Source organism: Sus scrofa, chromosome 10 (assembly GCF_054392235.1).
Source record: "Sus scrofa isolate SSC_HxYL_T2T_F1_AM1 chromosome 10, Sscrofa_HxYL_maternal_Yorkshire_Landrace_v2.0, whole genome shotgun sequence".
Classification (NCBI taxonomy): Eukaryota; Metazoa; Chordata; class Mammalia; order Artiodactyla; family Suidae; genus Sus; species Sus scrofa.
Genome location: NC_139392.1, coordinates 60,404,064 through 60,422,330, shown reverse-complemented (window position 1 = coordinate 60,422,330; position 18,267 = coordinate 60,404,064). Strand labels below are relative to the sequence as shown.

Genomic DNA, 18,267 nt, shown 5'->3' with positions numbered 1-18,267 from the left:
TGTCTGATTCCCTAAACAATACACATTTAGTTTAAGCTTGTTTGAAAATTACATCCTACTAAATGCAATTTTCTCTGACTTTTTCAAAAGTTTAATATTACATTTCTAAGTTTCACCTTGCTGTAGCTACATTTGTACATTTTCTTTTTTTTTTCCCCCCAGGGGCCTCATCTGCGGCATATGGAGGTTCCCAGGCTAGGGGTCCAATCGGAGCTGCAGCTGCCGGCCTACACCACAGCCACAGCAATGCCAGATCTGAGTCACGTCTGCAACCTACACCATAGCTCACGGCAACACCAGATCCCCAACCCACTGAGTGAGGCCAGGGATCGAACCCGAAACCTCATGGTTCCTAGTCAGATTCGTTTCCGCTGTGCAACGACGGGAACTCTGATGATTTTCCTTTTTAATCATGACTGAGCACCTCTGTAAACCTAGGATGCTGGGACCTTTAAAGAGTATCAGGGAAATAGGTATATCTATACATTTCTTTTTTCTCCCCCCCCCACCGCCCCGTTTTTTCCTTTTGAGGGCTGTCATTACCACTGTTCAACCCTGAAGTGTTTTGCTAACAATAAATGTTGTACCTGTTTTTACAGTCTTTGCCTCCTTGAGACAGTCTTTCAAGGCAGGGCAGCCTTGGAGGGGGAAATCAGGGAAATTCTGCTTTTAGCCTCTAACTAGTCTAGTAACTAGGATTCCTGGCTTTCACTCAGGCTGCCCAGGTTCAATTCCTAAGCAGAAAATTAAGATTCCACTTCATGGAGTTCCCGTCGTGGCGCAGTGGTTAACGAATCCGACTAGGAACCATGAGGTTGCAGGTTCGGTCCCTGCCCTTGCTCAGTGGGTTAACGATCCGGCGTTGCCGTGAGCTGTGGTGTAGGTTGCAGACGCAGCTCGGATCCCGCGTTGCTGTGGCTCTGGCGTAGGCCGGTGGCTACAGCTCCGATTCAACCCCTAGCCTGGGAACCTCCATATGCCGCAGGAGCGGCCCAAGAAATAGCAGCAACAACAACAAAAAGACAAAAAAAAAAGATCTCACTTCAAGCCATCAGGCACTGCTGTCTCTCCAAAATAACTCTGACTTGTAATAAGAATGAACCAACCTGCTTGGTTAAGGGCATCCAAAAAGCCTCGGAACCAGCCTTCCTCCTGGAGCTCCAACAGGAACTGGAGAAAAAGTGATGCAGCCTCTGTCGGGCCCTTGTTGTTTTTCTCAGCCTGAATATGCTGCACCTCATCTACAAACAGAAGCAAGAATAACTCATCAAACTGCAGAACCTCTAAGCACTGGAAGTAAGACCACCATCATTGGAAGGGCTGTCAGACCTCAAATGGGGCTGAGGATTATAGCAAATCCCATGAACTGCAGGAAGACAGCAAATTCTCCGCCCAGGCCAATCATGCCTATTCTTCACCAACCCACTCTCCTATCCTCTCCGGAAACATCGCTTAGTTGGTTGTGGAAGTCTGGGAACGCGCTCTAGGGAAGAACTTAAGAAAAGGAGTTTCTTAAGGATATTTGCAAGAATCTCCCCACAAGGGAGAAGTCATGGTAGCATCAGGTTAGACGGAAGAACAAAGGCTGCTTCTAACATTTTGATTGTCTCTAGTTCAAAAGTCTGAATTAACTGCAGAGCTAAAAGTGTGAGGATAGGACCTCACTGTAATGCCATCGATAACAGCTATGGTGGACTCAGCAAGCAGAGTTATAAGTAGAGAGGAATTCCTGTTGTGGCTCAGCAGTAACAAACCTGACTAGGTTCCATGAGGACCCAGTTTCAATCCCTGGCCTCACTCAGTGAGTTAAGGATCTGGCATTGCCTCGAGCTGCAGCAGAGGTCACAGATGCAGCTCAGGTTCTGTGTTACTGTAGCTGTGGCGTAGGCCAGCAGCTATGGCTCCAATTCGACCCCTAGCCTAGGAACTACATATGCCATAGGTGCAGCCCTTAAAGAAAAAAGAAAGAGAGATACTTTCATGGTCCTTTTCCAGGTTTTGTGCTAAGACATGTAAAAAAGTAGGAAACAGAGACTTCAATTAAATAGAGTCAGGAGACCAGAGGAGTTCTCATGCCCTGTGACCATAGTCAAGCCCAAGAGGAAGAACACAGACTCTTGTTTACTGACAAGAACTCAGCCAATGAAAAGCCATGGGCTCTACCACCCATATACAAGTGTTCTCTTGCTCTGCAGGAACTTGCATGTGGCTGCCATGATTGCAGACCCCAGACTGCAATTCTCTGCTGATCCTAAATAAACCCATCTTTGCTGGAGAAATGTCTGGCAGTCTATTTCGGCTCAATGGATGGTAGGAAATACAGCAGAAAAGAGAAAGCAAAAGGAACTAAAGAGAAACACAGTGAGGCCAGGTAGCAGAAGACTACCCACCAACCAACTGATGGTCACACTGACTTTAAACTAACTCCATGTCTGGGGTGATGACCAAATTGCTGCCTTTGTATGATTTTACATTTGATAATCTTCCAATTTTTCTCCCTGTCAATGGAATGGAAACTCCAGGGGAGTAAGTCAGTTGTCTGGCTGGTTAACCTCCATATTCTCAGAGATTAGAAGAGGATCTACCATTTAATATACATAGACTCAACAAAAGTATGTGAATGAATGAAAGGAAGGAAGGAATGCCTTCCTTCCCTGCCAAGGTCTCTGTCTCGGCAACAACAAAACAAACTCTTTCAAAGTGTAAAATTCAGGAGTTCCCCTCGTGGCTCAGCAGAAATGAATATGACTAGCATCCATCAGGACGCAGGTTCTATCCCTGGCCTTGCTCAGTGGGTTGGGGATCCAGCGTTGCCATGAGCTGTGGCTTGGATACCATGTTGCTGTGGCTATGGTGTAGGCCAGCAGCTACAGCTCCGATTTGCCCCCGAGCCTGGGAACCTCCATATGCCTCTAGTGCTGCCCTAAAAATATAAAAAATAAAAATAAAAATAAATAAAGTGTAAAATTCAATGGTTTTTAGAGTCGTAAATCTATCACAACTATCTGATTTTACTGCATTTTCATTACTGTAAAAAGAAATCTTGTATGCACTAACCCTTACTCCCCATTTTCCCTCCCCTTAGCCCAGGCAACCATTAATTTACTGAGTCTCTATGGATTTGCCTATTTTGGACATTTCATATGAATGGAATCGTATAGTATATGTTCTGTGTGACTGGGGTCTTTCACTTAGCACAGTTTTCAAGGTGCATGCATACTGTGTCATGTATCATTCAATCCTTTTTAATGCTGAATAATACTCCACCGTATGGATACACCAATTCTATCCATTCATCAGTTAAGAAGCATTTATGTTGTTTCTACAGCTTGTCTTTTATGAATAGTAATGCTATGAACATTCATGTACAAGTTTTTGAGTGGATATGTATTCATTGTTTTTGAGTATACATCTAGGACTGCTGGTTCCTATGGCAACTCCACATTTAGCACTGTAAGGAATTGCCAAACCATTGTTCAAAGGAGCTTTACCATTTTACCAGCGATTTATGAGGATTCCAATTTCTGCATATCCTTGCCAACACTTTTCATTGTCTGCCTATTTATTTATTTATTGCTTTTTAGGGCCACACCTGTAGCATATGGAGGTTCCCAGGCTAGGGGTCGAATTGCAGCTACAGTTGTTGGCCTACGCCACAGCCACAGCAATGAGGGATCCGAGCTGTGTCTGAACCTACACCACAGCTCACAGCAATGCTGGATCCTTAACCCACTGAGTGAGACCAGGGATCAAACCTGCATCCTCATGAATACTAGTCGGGTTTGTAACCCACTGGGCCACACCAGGAACTCCCCTGTCTTTTTAATTTCCACCACCTATATTAGTTTCCTGTGTCTGCAGTAACAAATTGCCATAAACTGGGTGGCTAAAACAACAGTATTCTCTCAGTTCTGGAGGCTAGAGTCTGAAACCAAGGTTCTGGCAGGGCCACACTTCCTCTGAAAGCTCTAGAGGACCATATATAGTCCTTGCCCCTCCCAGCTCCTGGTAGCTGTTGGCATTCCTTGGCTTGTGGCTGTATCACTCCAATCTCTGCCTCTGTCTTCACATGGCCTTCTCTTTGTTTCTCTGTGTCTGCACATGGCAGTCTTGGTATGAAGACACCAGTCCCATTTGATCAGGAACACAGCCTACTCCAGTATGACCTCGTCTTAACTAATTACCTCTGTAAAAATCCTTTTTCCAAATAAGGTCACATTCTGAGCCCTGGAGTTAGGACCTCAATATATCTTTTGGGGAGGAGGGAACAATTCAATCCATAACTGTAACCTATGTTGTCACCTATCCCGGCTTCCTTGGGCACACAATCCTACCCTGTTCCTTTGAGTGAGTTAATTCTATTCCTAAACCCAGTCCTTACAGCTGGGTTCTTGTTTCCAGGCATTCCTGCTACTTACCAGCTATTACTGGTTCTCCACATGGAGGTCTAGGTTGGTCCAGTCACAGCTGAGACTTTCCCAGGTAAGATGCCTCACCATACCCTGGGCCGTTTAGTTTCACTCTGCACATGGTTGGGCCAAGCCTGCTGCTACCTGGCCCCTATATCTGCTGCTACTAGGTCGTGCTACTTTCCTCAAAAGCACCGAGAGTTGAATGCTTGGGAACTGGCATTTGGGGCAGTCAGTATCTCCCACTCCTTTTGCCTTCCTGGCCACTCTGTGATGCCATCCTCAGCTTCCCAAGATAGAATTTATTGATCTCTTTCCTGCGCTTTCTTGCTGTCTTTCCATGCTTCTGACTGGAGTGCTAACCCTGAATAGTGTAGAGTCCTCATTGGGCAGGGAGGGGGGAGGCATCCTCTCCCTTAGAGGGTGACTGTGAGCATGTTGTACTCATCTTTCTCTTCACATCATCAACAAAGTACCTGCCTCATGCATGTGTCTAGAATATGTTGCTGAGAGAATGGACAAGTGCTTAGAATACTGCCCACCAGTGCCCCTGCTGGATAAGAGTTAGGCTTGACTCCAAAGGGATGTTGCAAAAAATCTGTAACCCATACCCAGGTTTACCTTGAAACATCCTGGATAACTGTGAATAAGCCAAGCCCGAGAGCACCCCAGTAACCAAGCAAGCGCTCCGGGAAAAACATGGCTGCAGTGCTCCTTTCCCAAGAGGCCACTCATGCACAATATCCAACATGTGGAGAGAGGAATCACAGTAAGACAGTGGATGTTGTTAATGTACTTTAAATATATGGGGGGGGCGGTGTTCACGGGAAACTTCTGTATGGGCATAAAAGTTCCCACTGCCTTCTAACGAAAGCAAAAAAGTAAGTCAAAAAGCTTCTATCCAGCCATAATGCTCCTTAGTGTCTCTGAACCCTGAATCCTCACTGAATCCTGACTGATAAAGTATATTTGTCACAAGTAAAGTTAAAACAGAAATCAGAACTTCTAAGGCAGCCAAGAAAAAAGCAGGAGATAGAGAAACTTTATCAATCTAATAGAAAACAGAGAAAGATGGGGAGAAAGCAAAAAGTTTTTGTGATAAATTATAAAGAAAGAAGCAGGAAAGGTGTAAACTAAATGAAAACAGTTGCCTCTGGGGAAGGGCTCAAAATAAAAACTCTATGATATCTTTGACATTCAAAAATAAGGCAGTATAGGAGTTCCCCTTATGGCACAGCAGAAACAAATCTAAGAACCATGAGGTTACCGTTTCGATCCCTGGCCTCCCTCAGTGGGTTAAGGATCTGGTGTTGCCGTGAGCTGCGGTGTTCAGATCTGGTGTTGCTGTGACTAAGGTGTAGGCCGGCAGGCAGCTGTAGCTCCAATTAGACTTCTAACCTGGGAACTTCCATATGCACATGTGCGGCCCTAAAACAAAACAAAACAATAAAAGAGTATACAAAATGTTCTTCAGCTTACTTTTTTTAAACTTACCTTTGGTGTTTTTATTGTGATTGTATTATAACTATAAATTAAAATTACTATCTCTGAAAAACTACTCCACCTATGCACTCCCATAGCACACTATGGTTTTCCATCAAAGCACTCACCACACTTTACTGATTTGGTTACATGCATTCACACATGCTCTCTGCTCTCTCTCAGGACAGGAACCATTTCTATAGATCCCTCAGTTCCCAACAGAACACTTCCTATTAGACAATATGTCTAGTAATATGTGTAAATTCCCTCCAAAGCTAGCCTAATACCTGACACATGAGTTCTGGCTTATTGAATCAATACACAAGTGCATGGGAAAAAGGAAATTAATATGATTATTAGGTGTCACTCATTCCAAGGATTTCTAAAAGAGATACAGAGGTCTTGTCCAACTTAGAGTCTTCAAGGACCCAAGCTCCTCTGTGGTTATTATGATGTTATTTTGTTACTTCTCTCTAAGCACAACTAGAAAGCAAGGGTGGGGTGGCGTGGAGGGGTCCATTTATGTTGGTGGCATTCTTTCACGTCTCACTCCACAGCCTGTGGTTTGGTTTTACACAGCAGTTAGCTCTCAAGTTACCTGCCTGCTTTAATGCAATTTCCAAAAATTGCCTCACTGCAGGAAAGCTCTGTAGGGGAGCCAGATCCCCTCTCTCACCTCGACTTCTTCCAGGCACCACTGTCTCCCTCTATTCCCCAAGCCCCTGCTCACCTCACCACCATGCACTTCTACACAAATTGGTAAAATGGCCATTCTCCATCATCATGGGCCCCATGAACTACATTCAACCTGAACTGAAGCCTGGAGCCTTTCACTCCAGGGAGTCTTGCTCCTCTCAAGCTTCCAGTTACTTGCAAGTGCAAATAAGGTCCCGCAGAGTAAGCCTCAACATCCTTGGCCTTCTGACTGCACTCTGTAATCACCGTCTCCCACCTCCAAATTCTGAGACCGTAAAGTATATTAAGGAAGGACTTGTATCTTATTTCTGAATCTTTGATGTCAGCACAAAGCCTAACACACGGTAAATGGAACTATTAGGAGAAACCAATAAAACGGACAGTGACTTGTTTCCCCAGCTTCTAATGTAAACAGTTGTGCACCCCTAAGCAAGTCATTTCATCTCGTTGAGTGAGACTCAGTTTCTTGACCTCCTCGGGCACCTCAAACTCCGACAATCTCTAGTCTAAAATGCTGTGGAGATGTTGCCACAAACCCGGCCTTCCTAGCAAGCTCCCAGTATTGAGTGAAAAAACAGGTGAAAGCAAGAGGGAAATAAGACCTGAACTGGGTTTTTTTGCTCCAAGGGCCAGGAGCGGCTGGGAAGCACTCACCGTCCCTAAACCAGGGGGCCATGTAGCTCAGGATGAAGGTGGGGTCGAGAGTCTTCCTGACATAGTCCCCGAAAGCGTGCAGATTCCGCCGCTGCTCTGCTGTCATGCTGCCGGCTCAGCTTCTGGCCGCGCCTCGTCTGCGCCTGGCTGCACTAAAGCCCGGCAAGCCCGGAGTCTCCTAAAAAGCACCCCGCGCCGGGAGGCGGAGTAGCTGAAGAACCGAGAATCGAAACTGCGACGAGTTGGGAAATGGGCGGAACCGGCCCAACCCCCGAGCCCTCACTTTCCCAGCGCGGTTTCATTTCTTCTCGGATGCGTGGTTCCCCAACCGGCGGGCGCTCGCGGATCTAGAGCGCCCCAAGAGGACCCCTGGGGATTGCTTTTTGATGTTCATCTTCTCTTCGTTTTGCTTTTACAGCGGTCGAGATACAGTAAAATGCACAGATTTTAAGCGTACAGTTCTGAGTTTTGGCAAATGTATGCGGTGTAACCACTTCTCCCAAGTTGTGTGGGTCGGAAGGGCAGAGTCTAACTTTACAGGAAGACGTCACCTTCCAAAATGGCCGTCCAGGGGCTCATTCCCACCTGGCGTGGGGTCGACAGGTGATGCACCTACAGGAAATACACACGTGGGACAGTTTGGTGTTTGTTTGTTGGATTTGGCTTGGAGTTTTGCCATATCTGCACTCCAAATATCTTCTCCCAGGCTGTGACTTATTTTCTTAAAAGTGTCTTTTGAGGGGTTCTCATCGTGGCTCAGTGGCTAACGAATCTGACTAGCATCCATGGGGACGCAGGTTCGATCCCTACCCTCGCTCAGTGGGTTAAGGATCCTGCCGTTTCCCTGAGCTGTGGTGTAGGTCACAGGCGCCGCTCGGATCCCCCGTCACTGTGGACGCAGCTACAGCTCAGATTGGACCCCTAGCCTGGGAGCCTCCATATACCACGGATGTGGCCATAAAAGGCCGGGAAAAAAAAAAAGTGCCCTTTGAGCACAAAGATATTTATCAGTTTCTCTTTTAAGTTTTATTTATTGCCTTGGTAAATCTTTGCCTTCTCTAAAGCCATAGAGATATTCTGTGTTTTCCTTTAGAATCTTTGTGTTTTTAGCTTTTACACTTAGGTTATGATATCTCAGATTAATCTCATTGTGGTGTGAGCTAAGTAAGGGTCAAGGCTTCTTTTTTTCCCATACTTCTAATTGTTCCCCACAAACTATTTCATTTGTTGAAAACGTTTCCTTCTCCAGTTGAATAATAGCCTTGGCACCTTTGTCAAAAAAAGTCAATTGCCTGTATGTGTGCAGGCCTATTCTGTTCTACTTATCTATTTGCTAATACTGCTTTATTTTTTTGGGTAAATATTATATTGACTATTGTGGGGTCTTTGCATTTTACTATGAAATAATCAACCTGCCAATTCCTACCCCCCCCCCCCCGAAAAAAAAGCATATTGGATGAACCTGGGGTGATTTGACATTTTTAACAATATTTGAATCCATGAACAATTTTTCATTTATTTCAATCTTCTTTAATTTTCCTCAGCAATATCTTATAGTAGTTAGAGTACAAATCTTATACATATCTGTTAAATTTATTCTTAACTATTTTATGTTCTTTGATGCTAATGTAAATTGAATTGTTTGAGGGGTTTTTTGGGGTTTTTTTTTAGGGCCACACCCACAGCATGTGGAAATTTCCAGGCTAGGGGTCTAATCGGAGCTACAGCTGCCAGGCCCACACCACAGCCATAGCAACATGAGATCCCAGCCATGTCTCCTCACACCACGGCTCACTGCAATGCTGGATCCTTAACCCACTGAGCGAGGCCAGGGATGGAACCCGAATTCTCATAGTTCTTAGTAGATTCCTTAATGACTGAGCCATGAAAGGAACTCCCTAAATTGAATTGTTTTTAAAGTTTCATTTTCAGTGTTTGTTGCTAGTACATAGAAATAAAAGGGGTTTTTGTTTCTTGGCCTTGTATTACACAATTCACTTGCATCATGCAATTCATTGATTTACTTAGCTCTAGTAATTGTTCTGTATATTAAATTTTTCTAGGTAAACAATCATGTCACTTGTGAATACCTGGTTTTATTCTTTTCAAATCTTCATGCCTTTTATTTTGTTTCCCTTCCTTAAGGCAACACCTATGGTCTCCAATAGAAAGTTGAATAAAAGTGATGAGTTGATACCCTTACCTTATTACTAATCTCAGCAGGGAAACATTCTTTAATTACAAAATTTGTAACAGAGAAGAATAAACCTGATTCCATATTGAATATACTCCTTTAGCTCTAAACGTGTGCTCTGTTGCTTGTGCTCAGCCATGCTGGCTCTGCACCAAGAGCTCCTCATACTCAAAAGAATGTTGCCTCGAGCCTGAAATATACGGGATAGCTCATTCTCAAGGTTCTGACCTTCCAAGGTAAAAAACTTCCACTCATATAGAGATAAAAAGTTGCTGCAGAGAATATAACAATATTTGCCTTGGAGGTTTATAATAACACTCTGACCAGACCTACATGGATAGCTGCAAGAACAAAGGATTCCCGCCCCAAGAAGTTTGCAACAACCAGCTACATCTCTTCTCCATTTAGTATAAAAGAAGCCTGAATTCTGACTCAGGCAAGATGGTTCTTTGGGACACCACCATCTGCTCCTTCTGCTGGCTTTCCAAATAAAGTTGCTATTCCTTGCCCCCAACTCATCTATTTATTGGCCTGTTGTGCTGCAAGGAATATGAGCTTGGACTTGGTAAACAAGTTTGCTGTTAGTTTTCTTACATACCCATTATGATACTGATGTTTTCTTGTATTCCTAGTTTGCTTGGAGTTTTTATCATGAGTGGGTGTTGAATATCTCAGCTTTTTTTTTTTAATATATTGAGGTAATAATATATTAACATATTTAATTTCATTGATTCATTTTTTAATATTAAACCAACCTAGAATTCTTGGGATCTGGTCATGATGTAGCACACTTTAAAATTTTTTTTTTTTTTTTTTTTTTTTTTGGTCCTTTTAGAGCTGCACTCACAGCATCTGGAGGTTCCCAGGTTAGGGGTCTAATTGGAGCTATAGCCACAGGCCTACGCCACAGCCACAGCAATGTCAGATGCGAGCCGTGTCTGTGAACTACACCACAGCGCACAGCAACGCTGGATCCTTAACCCACTAAGCGAGGCCAGGGATCAAACCCAAAACCTCATGGTTCCTAGTCGGATTTGTTTCTGCTGTGCCACGACAGGAACTCCTTAAAAATATATTTCTGATTTAATAAGCTAATGTTTTGTATTTTATTCATAAGGAATATTGGTCTGTAGTTTTCTCTTCAGGGTTATGCTGGTCTCATAAAACAAGTTTGTTTAAGACTGGTATCATTCCTCCTTAAATATTTAACAGAATTCACCAATGAAACTACTTCATCTTAGAGTTCTATTTAAAGATTCTTTACAACAGTTTAACTTCGGAGTTCCTGCTGTGGCTCAGCAGATTAAGAACCCAACTAGTATCCATAAGGTTGCGAATTAGATCCCTGGCCTTGCTCAGTGGGTTAAGGATCCTGTGTTGCAGTGAGCTGCAGCATAGGTCGAAGATGTGGCTTGGATTTGGCCATGCGGTGGCTGTGGTGTAGGCTGGCAGCTGCAGTTGCAATTTGACCTCTAACCCAGGAACTTCCATATGCAGCACGTGTGGCCCTAAAAGGAATAAAGAAAATAATAATAAAAACAAGTTCAATTTCTTTACTATGAGGATATTCTGACTTTTTAACTGATGTGCAATGTTTTGGTAAGTTGTGTTTATCAAGGAATTTGGCCATTCCCTCTAAGTTATCAAATTTATTGGTATAAAGTTGTTCATGATATTCCTTATTTTCCTTTTACCTGTTTTATTTTTTTGGTCTTTTTTTTTTTTTTTTTTTTTTTGCTATTTCTTTGGGCCGCTCCCACGGCATATGGAGGTTCTCAGGCTAGGGGTCGAATCGGAGCTGTAGCCACTGGCCTACGCCAGAGCCACTGCAACGCGGGATCCGAGCCGCATCTGCAACCTACAGCACAGCTCAGGGCAACGCCGGATCATTAACCCACTGAGCAGGGGCAGGGACCGAACCCGCAACCTCATGGTTCCTAGTCGGATTCGTTAACCACTGCGCCACGACGGGAACTCCTTACCTGTTTTAAAAAATGAGTCTTGCCAGGGACCTACCAACTGTATATATCTTTTCAAAAATCCTTTGGCCTTGATAGTTTCATTGTTATTCTATTTTCTATTTCATTGATTTCTGCTCTAAACATTAGTTATTTCTCCCACTTCCTTTTGATCTAATTTGACCTTCTTAACTAGTTCGTGAAGGTAAAAAATTAGATAGATCACTAATTGTATACATTTTTCTTTCCTAATATAAGCATTTGAGGCTATAAATTTCTTCTCCCAGCTGAGAAGTTCTAACATCCCATCAGTTTTCATATACTGTATTTTCAATGTCATTCCATTTGCAGTAGTTGCTACCATCCCTGTAACTTCTTCTTTAACCTCTGAGTTAATTAGAAGTGTGTTGTTTATTTTTCAAGTATAGGGAATTTCCTAAACAGCTTGATGTTAACTTCTGACTTTAAACTGCTGTGATCCAAAAGCATATGTTGCAAGATCTTTTGAAATTTATTGAAACTTGCTTTATGACCCAGCATATGGATTATCTTGATATATGTTCCAGATATACTTAAAAAATATGTATCCTGCAATTCTTGAGTATAGTGTTTCATAAACATCAATTACGTCAGGCTGGTTTACTAGTGTGGTTCTAATCTCCTACACCTACTATAATCTAGTCTCCTATAGCTCACAGCAACACCGGATCCTTAACCCACTGATAGAGGCAAGGATCGAACCAGCATCCTCATGGATACGAGTTGGGTTCACAGCCCACTGAGCCACAGCAGGAACTCTTTTTTTTTTTTTTTTTTTAATCTTCTAATTCAATGACTGTGGCTTTTTCCTTGTGTTCAAACCCCCATATGGACTTGGGGGAACCCTCAGAAGAAAAGCCAAGTATATACAGTTATGTAGTACAGTTCCTGTCTTTAAATAGTCTACTTCCCTCCCTGTTTCTGCCCTTTTTTTTTCAGTGCCTTCAAGTACTTGTTCTTTATATTTTGTCCATTTTTATCATTATCTCATGCAAGCTATTCTGCCACTAGTTGTGTTTAGATTTTTAACTAAAAAAAATGTATCAAATCCAAAATTCCTTAAAAAAAAAAAAAAGACATGCTTCCTTTCATGCTACCAATGGGAAATAATATAGGTTTGAATAGCAATGAATTTATTAAACACCAACAATCATAGTGTAGACTGAATCTGAAAGAACTGAAGTCCCAGGGGTAGAGCCATCCAGCAGATTTGTATGTAAAATCTGACCAAGGCCAGGGAAGAAAGAGAAGGGAAATGTCACAGAACGGTGAGAAGAAAGAACTCCAGACCCTCTACTTCACCTGGTCATTAATTCAAGCAATATGTTTATAGAATATCTACCATACGTCAGGTTCGTGAAAAGAACTGGCATATGGAGATATGTGAAATAGAGTGTCCCTCATAAGATTAGAGTCTGATTGGATGGAGCAGACAATAAAGATGTAAAAGAATAAATAATTTCCAAATGTTAAGTAATACAATGAAAGCAAATAGAAACATGAGACAGAAAGTTAACAGATATTGGAAAAAACTATTTTATTTTTTTTTTTTTTTTTTTTTTTTTTCTTTTTTGTTGTTGTTGTTGTTGTTGTTGTTGTTGTTGTTGCTATTTCTTGGGCCGCTCCCGCGGCATATGGAGGTTCCCAGGCTAGGGGTCGAATCGGAGCTGTAGCCACCAGCCTACGCCAGAGCCACAGCAACTCGGGATCCGAGCCGAGTCTGCAACCTACACCACAGCTCACGGCAACGCCGGATCCTTAACCCACTGAGCAAGGGCAGGGACCGAACCCGCAACCTCATGGTTCCTAGTCGGATTCGTCAACCACTGCGCCACGACGGGAACTCCGGAAAAAACTATTTTAATACGTATCTTTCTGAATAGGTCACATTTCAGCTGAATCTAAGAATAAGGAGGAATCAGCTATTCAAAAGCTGTAGGGATGGGGGGGATTCCATGCAGGGAGACAGAAAAGACACAGCTGGAAACTTCATGAACAAGGGGTAAACAGTATGCAGTGCTGCTGAAGAGGTAAAGGGGACTTGTAAGGCAAGGAATGAAGTGCACTAAGGACACAACGCAGGATTTTAGGCAAGGGGAAAGGGAAAGGGAAAGGGAAAGGGAAAGGGAAAGAAAGAAAGAAAGAAAGAAAAAGAAAAAGAAAGAGAGAACAAAAGAAAAACACATACTCTGATCACACTTCAAAAAATAGCTCTCTGGCTCCTATGCAGGACAAGCAGTTTGGTTGGGAGGTGACTCAAGCAAGAGATGATGAGGGCTTAGATAAGGACAGTGGCAGTGAAGAGGAGAACTTTATGAGATGTATTTTAGAGACAGGATTGAGTGAATGGCAGCAGAAAGGAAAAGGAAAAAGAATCAAGGCTATATTTCAGCTATCTGGTTTGAATAACTGTGAAAATGGTAGCACCATGACTAAAATGGAGAAGATTACAGCTTATGACATTCTAGTGTGGAAGATGGACAAGAAAGAAGATGTAAGGTAGTAGTAAGGGCAGTGAGGAGTAATAATGCAGGCAAAGGGAATAAAGAGTACTGGGGGCTGCTTATGTTACATGAGTTGATCCGGGAAGACACCCATGAAGTGAGAGAGCATGCCACCTTAATGAAGAGCATTCTACTCAAAAGCAAGAGAAAAGTGCAAAGGCCAGACTGTAGTAGTGAACTGGGCCTGCAAAAGAAAAGGAGGTGAGCAGGGCTGCAGGAGTGGAATGAGTCAGGGAAAGAGAGGGAAAGAGGCAGCCAAGGCAGTTCATGTAAACCCTGACAGACCAAGACAAGGACAGTGGTTTGTTTTGTCTTTTGTCTTTTTAGGGCCACACTCGTGGCATATGGAGGTTCCCAGGCTAGGAGCTGTAGCTGTGGGCCTATACCACAGTCACGGCAATGTCGAATCCTTAACCCACTGAGCGAGGTCAGGGGTGGAACCTGCAACCTCATGGTTCCTAGTTGGATTCATTTCCGCTGCGCCACGATGGGAACTCCAAGGACAGTGGTTTTGACGTTAAATATGATGGGGAACCAATGCAGGATTTTGAGAAGGAGAACAGAAAACAAACTGCAGGGGGGGAAGGGAAGGAGGAAGTGATGACCTGTAAGAAGCTAGAGCACTAGTCCCTGTGACAGATGATGGCATCTTGAACAGCATCAAAGCAATGGAAGTGATGAAGTTCTTGGATGTGTAGCCCTAAAATCCCATACAATTTGCTGATGAACTGGATGAAGGATATGAGAGAGAGGAGTCAAGAATTCCAATTTGCTTAACCTGAGAATCTGCATGAATGCTGTGCCATCTACTAATGTGGACACTGGAGGAGGGCAAACATGAAGCAGGAAATCTAGAACATTCATGCTCTCTTGCTTGCTGGTAAGAACAATCCACAGGCAGTGCCTCTCAAACCTTAATGTGCACACCAGTCACCCACAGGTCTTGTTAAATAAAGTGCAGATTCTGATCCAGTAGGCCTGAGACTCCGTTCCTAACAAGCTCCCAGGTACTGCTGGTCCATAGACCTTACTCGGAAGAGCAGTCACTAAAAAAAGACAGAAAGGAACAAGGAGGATAACTGAAAAATCAAAATTATTAAACTTGCTGGAAAAACACATTCTTGGCACCCCGCACCTTGGGAATCAAACTACAGTCTATGTTTTAACAAGTCTTCCAGATGATCCTCAAACATGTCAGAGTTTGAGAAGAGAGGCCTAAGAGAAAGAGGGCTTCAGCCATTGAGTGGCAAGATGAATGCTATGGTAAGTTGATAGCAAAAATTGTACTTTTTCACTTTTCTCATTATTTATACCTTTTACAATATAACTGCAGTTCCTCCCAGCAACAGTGGTCTCTTTTCCCTCCTCTTGAACCTGCCTGGCATTATGAGGTAAAGTGGAGTGAAGAAGGGTGACTGATGGAAAAGGTCAGAAGACCATCCTTCTGGGTGCAGGACACTGCCTTTGGCATAGGAGACACAAGATAAAACTGGAGGCAAAGAAAGTATATGGAACTAGAGGGAACACTTCCTGGACTCTTGAAAGTTACTCGTCTTTTACCACTCTCAAGGCTGGATTCCCTAGAATTCTGACTTAACGTCTGCTTCTCCTTTTGCTCTACTTTCCCTCTCTGAAAGTTTGCATCCATTCCCAAAGCTTTGTCACTACTATGTCCCGTTAATTCTTTAATCACCTCTTCAGCCCCAATCACTCCTCCCAGATGCACTTTCCTATTTCCAGCTGCCCACTGGACACCTTCATTAGCATGGGTATCCTCTGTTCCACACTATACAAAGAATTTTCTAAGGTGACGGAAATGCTACCTGTACTGACCAATCTAGTAGCCACAAGATCCACCTGGCTATTGAGCATTAAAAAAAAAAAAAAAAAGTTCGAAAGTTCCTTGATTTTACTAGACACATTTCAAGCTACGTGGCCAGTAGCTGTTAAACTGGACAGCACAGCTCTCAGCAATGCCAACAGTCTCAACGTGAACTCATCTTTCTCCAACTATCCCTATTCCTGTATTTCCTACTTTGAATATTGTCACTACGTAGCTCTCACATTTAAAAAATAAAAAAGTTTGGTCCTACTGGACTTCCCTGTCCCTCACAGCCCATCTTCATGGAAATGGTATCCAAATCTTGTCTCATCTAGTCTACCTCAGAAATCTACTGAATCTAGCCTCTCCTCTGGATCCCTAGTCACTGTTCTACACACTCTTTCGATTTCTAATTTGAGCTACTGCAAAGAGCCTCTCCGTTTTTCAGCAAGGCTTTCCCCACTCCAAACTTTCTTCCACATTACCACTATTTGTTTCTTAAGAACAAAGCTAATTACCCCATGCCCTCTTCTTGAAATGCTTGTTGGTGCCAACCTATTCAACTTTATACCCCTAGCCTTTAGCATAATCTTGGACCATAGATAAATGATGGATAAATGAATTTTACAGATAGAAAGGAAAGAGATAGTCTCTTGCCTAGGAGAGAACTGTTTACCTATCCAAAGTGCAGATGATCGTGCAGAGAAACAGAAGCCAGCTTACTTCAGACAAATGCTAGACCCTTTAATTTTGCCGTCTCTATGCAAGTATACCATTTAATGCTCTGGCAAAGAGCACAGTGACAGCTCCTGAGATGAATTTAGACTCAGATCTTAGCCTAAGTTGAATTTCATTTTCCTTACCTCTTGCATTCCTCAGGCACAGATCCAATGGTATTTACCATCCCCAATATCTTTGCAAGTAAAGCATGAAAGAATTTATTTTCACGACAACCTTACCTTACTATACTTTTTTAAATGGCCATATCCCGCTTACTGTTTTCCCATAACTAAGAGACTTAGATATGGACTAATAAACTCAAAATGAGGAATTATTTACCAAGCTTTGATTACCTTCTGTGTGTGAGTCAGCTGCTGTGGCAGAACACAAATGTGGTTTAAAGAACAAGATGTAATACCTGTGACACAACAAGCGTTCTCTCCTCCATCCTCTATCTCCTGCCATCATTCACAGTGTTCTTCCACAGAGAGAATACTTAGCTGCCTCATAGATTATTATCCTCAATTGCAATCACCTTCACCTCCACTCATTCTCGTTATTTCCAGTCAAGACTAGAATCAGGAGCTCTATAAAATATCTTTTCAGTCTTCTTATTCCTACCACCACACCTACTTGAACCTCACTGGAAAACTAATTCCTGGACATTTCACTGTCCTCTAACAGTCACCTCACAGCTTCATTTCCTTCCCTACAAGCCCAGACACCAAAATGCATCTCAAGTGCACTCACCACCAACTCCCTCAACTCCCCTCCGCCTTTTAACTACTCATATTCAGCGATAATTCAACCATAGATAAATCTACCCACTTATTCATTCACTATATAGTGAATGCATACTAGATGTCCAACGTTTAATTTCTACTTCTACTTCCACAGTTCTGAATGCTACCAGGGCAAAATCACAAATCTCAGGGTCCCTACATTTAAATAGCCCCTTATCTCAGGGGAGGCTTCAACACTCATCAGCAATTCTTAAGACAACCCTCTGCCCACACCCCTCAACGAGCATTTTGCCACTCTTCTCAAGCCCAATCCTACTCATGATTCATCTTTCTCAGAAGATGGCACTGCTTCCTACTTCATGGAGAAGAGGCTTAGAGCATGAACTACCTCATCTTAATCATCTACCTACCAACGTAATGTCTCTGTGCCTTTTAACCTTCTTCTGCCGCTTTGGAGAAGACTTGCCTCTGCTTCTATCCATGACATTCAAAGACCCCCTTCCCCATTTTGCTACATCAATTATTATTTTTTGCCCCCCACCCCCACCCAAGGCATATGGAGTTCCTCGGCCAGGGATCAAATCCAAGCAGCAATTGCAACCTAAGCCACAGCTACGGCAATGCTGGATCCTTAACTCACTGTGCCCTCAAGATGCTGCCAATGTATCCCATTGTGCAACAGGAGGATCTACTGATTCATTAATTATTGTTCTCCTTTATTTTCAACTTTTCCTATTTCAGGGTCCCCTTCTCAAAAATCTCTTCCTCCCATACTAAATTAAGACAACATAAACTCTTCTCTGGTTTTAAAACCTCAAAAACTTGCTTCTGAGCATGGAACCAAGAGTACCTAACTATGTATCTCAGACAATATTCTCAACTCCAACAGGCCCAGCCTTATGAATTATCTAGTCACTTCAGTTCTTCCACATGGAGAAAGTGGCTCTGAAAGTCACCATGTCTGCCTTTGTGAGTTTTCCCTTTTGCAAAGTATACAAGGTTGCTAACTTACTCTCACACATTTCTCACATGCAGGCAACCTGGCA

General features: G+C 43.0%; 1 protein-coding gene and 1 long non-coding RNA gene across 8 annotated transcripts in view; both read right to left on the bottom strand.

The window, feature by feature from the left end:
- RIGI (RNA sensor RIG-I) overlaps nt 1-7,574 on the bottom strand; it is an 84,169-nt gene extending 76,595 nt beyond the window's left edge. For 6 of the 7 annotated variants that reach the window (XR_014817164.1, XR_014817165.1, XM_021064056.2 and 3 more), the window contains exons 1-2: nt 7,242-7,574; nt 1,107-1,241 (exon numbers count right to left, since the gene is read on the bottom strand). Coding sequence is in view for 5 of the 7 variants with exons in the window: in XM_021064056.2 (XP_020919715.2) it covers nt 1,107-1,241; nt 7,242-7,347 (241 nt within the window). In the remaining 2 variants the exon portion in view is untranslated. 7 annotated transcript variants of the gene reach the window in all.
- A 4,970-nt stretch (nt 7,575-12,544) lies between these two features.
- Nucleotides 12,545-17,717, bottom strand: LOC146399462 (uncharacterized). The gene is made up of 2 exons (XR_014817792.1): nt 13,289-17,717; nt 12,545-12,964 (listed from the first exon to the last, which is right to left on the bottom strand). It is a non-coding gene; the product is annotated as an uncharacterized LOC146399462 (long non-coding RNA).
- Between the last annotated feature and the right edge of the window lie 550 nt (nt 17,718-18,267).